This window comes from Syngnathoides biaculeatus, chromosome 13, assembly GCF_019802595.1.
Source record: "Syngnathoides biaculeatus isolate LvHL_M chromosome 13, ASM1980259v1, whole genome shotgun sequence".
Classification (NCBI taxonomy): domain Eukaryota; kingdom Metazoa; phylum Chordata; class Actinopteri; order Syngnathiformes; family Syngnathidae; genus Syngnathoides; species Syngnathoides biaculeatus.
In genome coordinates, this window is record NC_084652.1 from 24,312,170 (window position 1) to 24,324,280 (window position 12,111).

The 12,111-nt window shown below is 42.5% G+C and overlaps 1 protein-coding gene across 4 annotated transcripts in view; it reads right to left on the reverse strand.

Moving 5' to 3' along the window:
- Nucleotides 1-12,111, reverse strand: part of LOC133511472 (C-C chemokine receptor type 3-like) — a 33,462-nt gene that overhangs the window by 16,146 nt on the left and 5,205 nt on the right. For 3 of the 4 annotated variants that reach the window (XM_061840425.1, XM_061840424.1, XM_061840423.1), the window contains exons 4-5: nt 5,882-5,958; nt 1,458-1,598 (exon numbers count right to left, since the gene is read on the reverse strand). In XM_061840425.1, coding sequence (XP_061696409.1) covers nt 1,505-1,598; nt 5,882-5,958 — 171 coding nt within the window. In that variant the 3' untranslated portion in view covers nt 1,458-1,504. Of the gene's footprint in view, nt 1-1,457; nt 1,599-5,881; nt 5,959-12,111 lie in introns of those variants that run through there. The other variant, XM_061840422.1, reaches the window with a different exon arrangement.

Consider the following 12,111-nt stretch of genomic DNA (forward strand, 5'->3'; position numbering starts at 1 on the left):
GTTTTCCCCAATGAGAAATATGACTTTAATTCTCTTCCCTGTCTTGGACAACTGAATATACACATGTATCTGGTAAATAAGTCGTCAAGATTTACAGAAAAGAGTTTGAAAGCGTCTAAAAGTCTGGACGCATACAAATACTTTGTTGCTGGATGGGTTGTGGATGTCCTGTCCTATAGAATTGAACAGAATAAGTCTCATCTTGCGATGGCAAAGGTAAGTTGCACCTTGTAATACTTGATCTTGTAATCCATAATTTGCATAAAACAGGGAATTAGACAGGGAGTTAGATTGAGATCTAGATCTAGTTATTGCCAATATCGAAGGCCTCACGATTTTTTAAAACTGACAACAACAAATCTAACTGGAGTGTTTGAAGCGCAGGCTTTATTATGTCTGTAACGAACTGAGAAGTATTCATATATTGATGTCGCTGTTTTTGAAATATAATCATCTATATCCCTTTTGTGGAAAAAAAATACGACAGGGAATTGTTGCCTCCATAAACCTCTCTGTGACAGTTTTTTTTTTTTTTTTAAATACGCATTGTTCTCAAATCATTCATCTTGGCTTTATAAATACTTAATAATTTGAGATTGAGAAAAATAATTCCTACCTGAAATGAAATAATGGCTACATAGGCGTGTGTATTTCGCTGGGCACCATCTATCCTGTTGAATTGCCGATATCCATCAATCTTTTCTGGCCTTTTCAGCTGGTATTCTATAGAATGACATCTTTGAAAAACTGTCTCATCTATCGTGACAGCCAACAGCACAACAGGTCTCGGGCATTGTGAAAAATCTGCTCCAGTTCAGCGACTTTCTCAGCTTTGTTTGACCGGCAATGGAGCGTCATAAACAGTCACACGCACGATCTCTATACAACAGAGTCTACATTGCCATAGGCGTGATTGTGCGGCTGACTGTTGTCTGTTTCTATATGCTCTCTGATTAGCTTGAAATCAGTTCAGCGTGTACACCACCTTCTGCTCGTTGACTGCTGGGATAGGCTGCAGCATTACTGCAACCCTTGTGATGATAAGCGGCTCAGAAAAAGGATGGAAGGAGCATTCATACATACATAACTTTACACATAAATTCAGATGAATAAAATAATTTTCTCTGTCATGGCAAAAAAAGAACTATGACAATAAATACATGAGGGAAAAAAAGAATGAAATGGGAAAATACAGATTTTTTTGAGACATGGGTTCAATCTTTAAGTAACAGATGTGGTGCTGTAAGCACTGAGCATTATTTAAAAAGCAGGAAGTTGTGGCAATTGCATCAATAACGTTGTTGGAGGCCTCATGTGAAAGGAAATTGATTTGAAAAGATAAACAACAAAAGAATCATCCAGTACTTGTTGCAGATTACTTAAAATGTTGGCCTTGTTGAGTTTTCTAAATTGTCGAGAACACAACACGAGATCAATTGATGGAGAGTCAATTCTACCTTGATTTTATGATGAGTAGATGCAGTCAATCAGTGTCCTGTATCCTTCATTCAGTGAATTCTTTTGCAATTGATGGAGGATTCATTAAGTTGATGGTCTCCCCTTCTTTGAGCCTCAAAACTGCTGTCTTCACACTCCATCTACAGTGAGCAACACAACTCTGTGACTAATGTGGTACCTGTGAAAGTTTTGGGGTTTTAGGATTTTGCTTATTCCACATCAAACCATATCAATTCAAAATTGATGGAGTAGAGGTAGTCTAATACTTAACCCAATTTATAATAAAATGCAAGACTTACTTCTGCTTCAATTGAGATGAAGCATCCCCTTGGGAATCCATTGTCAAGTAATTCCTGAATCATTTGTTAAACCTCTCAAAAGATCTTTGTTTTATTTTCAATCTATTGTTATAGTGTGTCCGGGCAAAGTCATAAAAATCTCCCAAATACATAACTAGAATTTTCCAACTTCTAACGATTCAGTAGGTCCCTTTTTATATCAGGAAAGGACTAAGGACGAGACTTGGAGATGATTTGCAGTCATACACCATAGAAAAGACCTTATTTTTTTCCACCTCATGGTCACGATTGGGCTAAAGATGGTTCCTGACACATACCATGTAGAAAATGAAGGCCAAGACAGTCGGTAAGAGTCAAACTGAGGCAGTTGATTACGGCCATTGTTCGGCACAAAGGTAGTCAATCCAGCCAGGCAACAATATCCAAAAGACGTGAGGCAAGGACAAGGTATAAAAAAAAAAAAAAAAAAAAAAAAAAAAAAAAAACAAGCGCGGTCATACACAGGGTAAAAACTTGGATAGGAATGCTGGATAAGAAAACTTACTTGGTGCATTGTTTTGGTAAACTAATGTAAAAGAGTGGAAACATCCATCCATCTTCTCGCGCTTATCTGGGTCAAGTCGCAGGGACAGTAGCTTTAGTAGGGACGCCCAGACTTCCCTTTCCCCAGCCACATCATCCAGTTCTTTCGGGGGGATCCCGAAGCATTTCTAGGCCAAGCAGAGAGACTTAGTCTCGCCAGCGTGTCATGGGTTGTTTCCGGGGTCTCTTTCCGATTGGACATGCCTGGAAACCTCGCCAGGGAGGTGCCTGGGAGGCATTTGAACCAGATGGCCCAGCCACCTCATCTGGCTACTTCTCAACACGAAGGAGCAGCGGCTCGACATGACCCCCTTGTGGATGACCAAGCCTCTCACCCTATCTCTAAGGGAGAGCCCGGACATCATGCGGAGGAAACTCTTTTCAGCCACTTGTATCCGGGATCTTGCTCTTTCAGTCATGACCAACAGCTCGTGACCATAGGTGAGAGTCGGAACGTAGATCGACCGGTAAATTGAGAGGTCGGCCTTTCAATTTAGCTCCCACTTTACTACAACGGACCGATCAAAAGTCCACATCAGTGCAGATGCTCCACCGATCCGCCTGTCGCCTTCCCGGTTCATTCTTCCCTCACTCGTGAACAAGACCCCAAGATACTTGAACTCCTCCACTTTGGCCAGGATCTCATCCCTAACCTGGAGACGTCAAGCCACCCTTTTCCGACTGAGGACCATGGTCTCAGATTTGGAGATGCTGATTCTCATCCCAGCCCTATCACTCTCAGCTACGAACCACTCCACTGAGAGATGGAGATCATGGCTTGATGAAGCCAACAGAACAACATCATCTGGAAAAAGCAGTGATGTAATAATGAGGCCACCAAACTGGACCCCCTCTACACCTCGGCTGTGCCTAGAGATTCTGTCCATCGAAGTTATCAGAATTAGGGACAAAGGACAATTTTGGCAGAGACCAACCCTCACCCGAAAGGAATCCGACTGAGACAGTCTTAGAAGGCAGCTTTGGCGTAGTCCAACTCTCACCTGAAATGAGTGTGATTTACCTCTGGCAATGCAGACAAAACTCTTGACACCGGTCATACCATACCATGTAATTTTCCCGAAAAGCCACCCACAGGACTCTCTGAGGGACATGGTTGAACACCACCCCCAAGTCCACAAAACACATGAAGACTGGTTGGGCAAACTCACAGGTAGCCTCGAGGACCCTGACGAAAGTGTAGAGGTGGTCCACTGTTCCAAGGCCACGACGAAAATCACATTACTTCTCCTGAATCTGATCTTTGACTTCCCATTGGAAGCACCCCTGAATACCAGGGAGGTTGAGGATTGTGATCCCCCTGTAGTTGTTAAAAACCCTCCGGTCACCCTTCTTAAAAAGGTGGACCACCACCCTATTCTGCCTATCCAGAGGCACTGTCTTTGATGTCCACGCAATGTTGCAGAGACATGTCAACCACGACAGCCCCACAACATTCCGGGCCTCCCAATCACGCCCTTCCAGGTCTCATTGTCATTGCCGACGTGAGCATTGAAGTTCCCCAGCATAATGATGGGAGTCCCCAGCAGGTGAGCGCTCCAGCACCCTCTCTAAGGACTCCAAAAAGGGTGGGTACTCTGAACTGATACACCCACACTTGCCTGGCACCTCTCACCTTGGGCAACTCCAGAGTGGAAAAGTGTCCATTCCCTTTCAAGAGGTCTGGTACCATAGCCCAACCAATGTGTGGAGGTGAGCCCAATCAGAATCAGAATCTGATTTAATGGCCAATTATGTAACAACACACAAGGAATTTGTCTCCGGGAGTCAGTGCTGCCCTGATACGACATTTGTGTTGAGTACTGAGAAGAAGAACAAGCAAACTAACAAGAACAAAGAACAGGAGGCATTCAATTAATTGGAAACTATTCTTTTTCACAGTCACAGTTGTGCAAAGATACAGAGTCTTCTAGGATCTAGAGCAGGGAGAGTGCGGCAATGCCCCATATTATGTTAAGATTATACAGAGTTCCCTTACACAACTGCGATTGAACATGACAGACCAATGATAATTGTACAAAGGGAGCATTTTAAAGATAGACTACAGTATATATTACGAATAATAATACTGATTGAACTAGCAAGGTGTGAGGGTGTGTCCCAACAACGAGAATTTAATGACTGAGAGGTGCCATTCCATGTTCTTAGAGCTAGCTCAAGGTCCCTGCCTCCAACCACCACCCAGCTCACATTGCGCCTGACCCCTATGGGCCTTCGTACAGATGGTGAGCCCATGGGAAGGGGGGCCCACGTTATCCTTTTGGGCTGTGCCCGGCCGACCCCCATGGGTGCAGGCCCAGCCACCAGGTGCTTGCCTTCAAGCCCCACCTCCAAGCCTGGCTCCAGAGGGAGCCCGGTGACCCGCGTTCGGCCAAGGGAAACCTAGATCTATTAATTTCTACTCATCATAAGGGTTTCTTTAGCCATGCTTTGTCTGGTCCCTCACCTAGGACTTATTTGCCATGGGTGACTGTACAAGGAGCATGAACCCAAGACAACTTTGCTCCCAGGATCACTGGGACACACAAACCCCGCCACCATAATAAGGTGACGACTCAAAAAAGGGAAGAGTGGAAAAACAGGGCTTAAATATAATTACTAATCAACCCAAATTAGAAATGACACATAGCCAAGGATGCAAAACTAGGACTAATACAAACTGAACTTGCTTCACCAAAATAAACCAAAAGTACTCCAATTCAGGAAGTGTCAAGTGACAATAACTTAACTACAAAAGCCGTGAACACCAAATATCGAAAATGGAGACAGACATTTACAACAAGCATTTAAAGCCAGGCAGAAAGTAAAAATAATATACAAACAGTAATGTCTCATTTCTCGCGGTTAATTGGGAACAGAACCACCCACAAAAAGTGAAAAACCACAAAGTAGGGGGGCATGTATGTTTATGTGGGTACCAGAATGTTTAAAATATGCAAGCAGTATTTGTACTTTCCATATTTGAGACAAAAAGGTATTTAGTTCAATCTTTAATTGTAAAACCTTATAAATATAATACATACAATATTATAAATGTATAATATAATATGAATATAAATTAGAAAACAGTATTAAATTATATATCATATATTACCCTCCTTCCTGCCGTTGACAGCTGGGATAGGCTCCAGCTAGAGGATAAGCAGCTAAGAAAAAGGATGGATGGATATACAGCGTATACAGGGTGTCCCAAAAAATGTATACACACTTTAAATAATGATATTTGTAAATTCTTTTACACGTTAAAAAAATATCTGAACTACAATAAACATCAAGTTTACAATTATTTAAAGTGTGTATACATTTTTTGGGACACCCTGTATAAATAGGTATATAAATATAATATGCTACTTTTGTCAATTTAGAAAACTGTCTTTTAATATGTGCTTAGCTGTGTAAACTACTTTGAGTTAATTTGTGTATCAAATGCACGACATAATGCTGCCTTGCACAATGTAAATTTTATATACAAACGTAATTTTACAATACTTTAAAAGTACTCTAGTGGAACAGAGAGTAAATACCTGTTGGTGTCTGGGTCTCTGATGGAAGACGTGTATAAATAGCCACCAGTTCTTGATCCAGTAAGAGGAATCTTTACCTGAAAAACCATTAAAACACTCATAAGCTATTAAGTTGCCCTACAATTGGGTGATGACCAGTTCAGCCTATACCCTGCTTCTGAACCAAAGATGGCTGGGATAGGCTCCAGCATACCCACGATCCTAGTGAGGATAAGCAGTACAGAATATGAAATGGTCAATAGGAGCCAGAAAAAGTGAAAACAAAACAAAAAACAAAAATCAGTTTCTACCCCTAATTCTGAGTATAGAATTGACTTGTACAACAGCAGTGATAATTAGAGTGCAAATAGTACATTGTATATTCTCGGATTATGCAGACTTATAATGACAAAGTAGGAATGTAATCGTATACAGTACAGTATAGTCTAAGTATCTGAAAATAGGTCTATTCAAATTGTAATTAAGCTTTTCATAACTGAATTACACATAACCCACAACATTTAAGGAAAGATTGCTCACTCCTTGATCATCATCATAGTTATTTTCTACTCGTGTGTTTATCATATATCCATTGAAACATATTTTCAGACAACAGAGTGCAACGGTTAATAAGCCACACCCACCCTGTGTCCCATACACTGCCGTGGATATCGATTGTACATACTGGAACGTTGTGAAATTAGATATTCATACAGAAAGACTTTGCAAATGTTTACTTACATAGCTTGTTTCCAAACACTGACTGTAACAAAATGGCTCAAACATAATAGATAGGTCATTGTTTTTATTCGCCCTCCTCTTGTTACCTCAAAGCACTCGTCAGTCATCTTCTTCAGTATTGGACTTGAAGAGCCTCAGAACGTCTCCGTCACCCACCATTTCAGTTTCTCTTTCACTCTCATCTTGAGTTACCGCAAATGTTGTGGTGTTCTCCTCATGTAACACTTTTTTAGCGCTTGTTGTCCGGAAACACATAGGCACACACATGCATCCATGCATACGCGCGCACACACACCCACCTACACAAACACATGCGCACAGGCGCACACGCACACACAATGCTTTCGTCCCCATTACCTGATTTATATATATTATGTAATCTCTTTTTTAAAAACATCTTTTAAACAGAGTTAGGGAGCAATGTTTTCCATTAATTACCATAATCATACAAAAAATTAACTCCTCTCACGGAGTCAAATCTGCTTCATATTTATTCTTGTTTTTGTTTTTTTTGTTCCTCTCAGTTTCCAACATAATAGCTCTCTTAATTGCTTTGTGAGAAAAAATTCACTTTACCGTTCAAAGTTATTAAATATTTTCTATTGCAGTGTTTCGCAACTTTTATTGAGTCAGCGCATACCGGTATATTTTACGTCAAAAAAGTTTGGTGAAAAACAAAATAAAAAAGTTAGAAAAAGTATGAATTCTGAAATAATGATGATCTATTCTCAAATTACAAATTGACAGTGTGAGCTCTGGCCTTGGTTAATTGAACACAAAGGCAAGCTGATATATTCGAAGGAAGCCATGAAACAGGGGCGATGAAGAAGTGATGGGTAAGTACGGCATCTAGGAAAGGAACTTTGAGGGACAGATGGTGGTGGACTTTGCAAAAAGGATGGAAATGACAGGAGTGAACACTTTTTTTCCCAGAAGAGGCAGGAACATAAGGTGACCTACAAGAGCGGAGGAAGAAGCACGCTGGTTGATTACATTTTGCGCAAACGATGTAATCCTAAGGAGGTTACTGACTGTAAGGTAGTGGTAGGGGAGAGTAGAGCTCGACAGCATAGGATGGTGGTGTGTAGGATAACTCCAGTGGTGGGGAGTAAGGTTCAGAAGATGGTAGAAGATGGTAGAGTGGAGGACCATATGGCGGAAGCTAAGAAAGGAAGAATGTTTTGCGGCTTTTTGGAAAGAGGTGCCACAGGAGGAGCTCCTGGAAGAGGTTAGGATGACTACAGCCAAGGTGATTAGAGAGAAAGGCAGGAGAGTATTTAGTGTGTCTTCTGGTAGGAAAGGGGAGAAGGAGAGTTTGTGGTGGAACCCCAAAATACAGGAAGTCATACAAGGAAACACATGAGCAAAGAAGAAGAAGTGGGACACTAAGAAGACTGAGGCGAAAGGAATACATTGAGAAGCAACGTAGAGCAAAGGTAGAGGTGGCGAAGGCTAAACAAGAGGCATAGGACATCTCTAGGTTGGCCAGATAGAGACAGAGATGGGAGGGATGTGCACCAAGTAAGGCAGTACTAGAATACTAAGTTGGTGAACAAAGAAAATGAGAGAGAAGGAAGAGTAGAAGAGGTGTGAGTGGGAAGGATGTGGCAATGATTAGTAAGGGGGAAATTAAAAAGGCACTAAGGAAGATGAAAAATGGAAAGGCAGTTGGTTCCGATGACATACCTGTGGAGGTATGTAAGCAATTTGGAGAGGTGACTGCGGAGTTTTTGACCGACTTATTCAACAGAATACGAGCGGGTGAGAAGATCCCTGAAGAATGGAGGAAAAGTGTGCTCATTCCCATTTTTAAGAAAAAAGGCGATATACAGAGCTGTCGGAACTATAGAAGAATTAAGTTGATGGGCCACATAATGAAGTTATGTGAAAGAGTAGTGGAGGCTAGACACAGGACAGAAGTAAGTATCTGCGAGCAATAGTATGGTTTCATGCCTAGAAAGACTACCACAGATGCATTATATGGCTTGAGGATGCTAGTGGAAAAGTACAGAGAAGGTCAGAAGGAGCTACATTGTGTCTGTGGATCTAGAGAAAGCCTAAGACAGAGTACCAAGAGAGGAACTGTGGTACTGCATGTGTAAGTCTGGTGTGGCAGAGAAGTATGTTAAAATAGTAGAGGACATGTACGATGGCCGCAGGACAATGGTGAGCTGTGCCTTAGGTGTGACAAAAGAATTTAAGGTGGAGGTGGACCTGCATCAGGGATCAGCTCTGAGCCCCTTCCTGTTTGCAGTGGTAATGGATAGGCTGACAGATAAGGTTAGACTGGAATCCCCTTGGACCATGATGTTCGCAGATGATATTGTGATATGCAGTGAAAGCAGGGAGCATGCAGAGGAACAATTAGAAAGATGGAGTCATGCACTGGAAAGGAGAGGAATGAAGATTAGCCGAAGTAAAACAGAATATATGTGCGTGAATGAGAAAAGTGGAGGGGGAAGAGTGAGGCTACAGGGAGAAGAGATAGTGAGGGTGGAGGACTTCAAATATTTAGAGTCAACAATCCAAAGCAGTGGTGAGTGTGGTAAGGAAGTGAAGAAACAGGTCCAAGCAGGTTGGAACAGCTGGCGGAAGGTGTCTGGTGTGTTATGTGACAGAAGAGTCTCTGCTAGGATGAAGGGCAAAGTTTACAAAACAGTGGTGAGGCCGGCCATGATGTACGGATTAGAGACGGTGGCACTGAAGAAACAACAGGAAGCAGAACTGGAGGTAGCAGAAATGAAGATGTTGAGGTACTCGCTTGGAGTGAGGAGGTTGGATATGATTAGAAATGAGCTCATTAGAGGGACAGCCAAAATTGGATGTTTTGGAGACAAGATTCGAGAGAGCAGACTCCGATGGTTTGGACATGTTCAGAGGCGAGAGAGTGAGTATATTGGTAGAAGGGTGCTGAGTATGGAGCTGCCAGGCAAAAGAGCGAGAGGAAGACCAAATAGAAGGCTTATGGATGTGGTGAGGGAAGACATGACGGCAGTTGGGGTTAGAGAGGAAGATGCAGGAGATACGCTAAGATGGAAAAAGATGACACGCTCTGGCGACCCTTAATAGGACAATCCGAAAGGAAAAGAAGAAGAGGAACACCTGTCTATCAGCTAGAATTCTGTCCACCTCCACTCCATGTATTACCCTGAATCAGATGCACCTGTGTGGGGTCGTTCGCTCCATAACGACACCTATCTATCCCATACAATCAGTAAGATTCAAACTTATAACATGGCCAAGACCAAAGAGCTGTCCAAAGACACCAGAGACAAAATTGCACAACTCCACACAGCTGGAAAGGGTTACAGAAAAATTGCCAAGCATCTTGGTGAAAAAAGGTCCACTGTTGGAGCAATCATTAGAAAATAGAAGAAGCTAAACATGAGGGCAAGATATCACCTCGTGGGGTCTCAATGATCCTGAGAAAGGTGAGGAATCAGCCCAGGACTACACGACTGGACTTGGTCAATAAACTATAAAGAGCTGGGACAACCGTTTCCAAGGTGACAGTTGGTAATACACTAATATGTCATGGTTTGATATCACGCATGTGTCGGAAGGTTCCCCTGCTTAAACCAGCACATGTCAAGGTCCGTCTTAAGTTTGCCAATGACCATTTGGATGATACAGAGGAGTGATGGGAGAAGGTTTTGCGGTCAGATGAGACCAAAATGGAAGTTTTTGGTCATAATTCCACGAACCGTGTTTGGAGGAAGACAAATGATGAGTTCCATCCCAAGAACACCATCCCTACTGTGAAGCATGGGTGTGGGAGCATCATGCTTTGGGGGTGTTTTTCTGCACATAGGACAGGACGACTGCACTGTATTAAGGAAATGATGACCGCGACCATGTAGTGTGAGATTTTGGGGAACAACCTCTTTCCCTCAGTCAGAGCATTGAAGATGGGTCGTGGCTGGGTCTTTTCAACATGACAATGACCCGAAGCACACAGCCAGGAAAACCAAGGAGTGGCTCCGTAAGAAGCATATCAAGGTTCTGGCGTGGCCTAACCAGTCTCCACACCTAAACACAATCTAAAATCTTTGGAGGGAGCTGAAACTCCGCGTTTCTCAGCGAAAGACCAGAAACCTGTCTGATCTAGAGAAGATCTGTGTGGAGGAGGGGCCAAAATCCCTCCTGCAGTGTGTGCAAACCTGGTGAACAACTACAGGAAATGTTTGACCTCTGTAATTCCAAACAAAGGCTCCTATCCCAAATATTAACATTGGTTTTCTCAAATGTTCAGATTGTTATTTGCAGCTGCATCATCTAAAAAAAAAAATCGTTTAAAAAAAAAACATACATTTGTGATTTCTGGATTTTTCTTTTTTTCTTTTTAGATTATCTCTCTCACAGTGGACATGCACAATGAAAATTTCAGACCCCTCCATGATTTCTAAGTGGGAGAACCTGCAATGTAGCAGGGTGTTCAAATATTTATTTTCTTCACTGTACATTGTGTCTTTGTGGATCTAGAGAAAGCCTATGACAGAATATCCAGGGAGGAACTGTGCTACTGCATGTGTAAGTCTGGTGTGGCGGTGAAATATGTTAGAATAGTGTAGGACATGTATGAGGGCAGCAAAACAGTGGTGAGACGTGCCATAAGGTTGACCGAAGAATTTAAGGTAGAGGTGGGACTGCATCAGGGATCAGCTCTGAGCCCCCTTCCTTTTTGCTGTGGTAATGTATAGGCTTTCAGATGAGGTTACTGGACTGGAATCCCCTTCGACAATGATGTTCGCAGATGACATTGCAGTCACTCACATTTGAAAAATGTACAGGTATGGTCAGTCATGCCTGCAGATATAAAGTTACGGGTGTGGTCCACCAACCATGCCCGCAAATATAAAGTTGCAGGTGTGTGTTCTGTTTGTAATTATGAGTGTACCGCTTTAGGAGCAGAGGGAGGCGGTGTCTGGAAAACTAGGAAGTAGAAGAAGGCTGAGCAGCAGCTCGGCTGTGTGTTTCCGTGTTAAAAAAAAAAAAAAGACATAAGGCTATGGTTCACTGTGCTGGATCAGTGGTGCAGCTTTGAGGGAACATTGGTCAAGACTACACAAAATAAGCGACGTCTTTCAATATATTTGGATTTCTACTCGTAACAAATTTTACGCACGTGATTTTTCATATTCGACTGTGCAGAATTGCGAGTGCGATGGCCAGCGGGCATGTTTGCACCTGTCAAATCACAGTGACTGACAATGTGATCTGCAGTGAAAGCAGGGAGCAGGTGTAGGAACAATTAGAAATATGGAGGCATGCACTGGAAAGTAGAGGAATGAAAATTAGCCAAAGTAAAATAGAATATATGTGTGTGAATGAAAGGGATGGGAGGGGGAAGAGTGAGGCTACAGGGAGAGTAGATAGGGAGGGTGGAGGACTTCAAATACTTGGGGTCAACAATCCAGAGCCATGGTGAGTGTGGTAAGGAAGTGAAGAAATGGGTCCAAACAGGTTGGAACAGCTGGCGGAAGGTGTCTGGTGTGTTATCTGACAGAAGA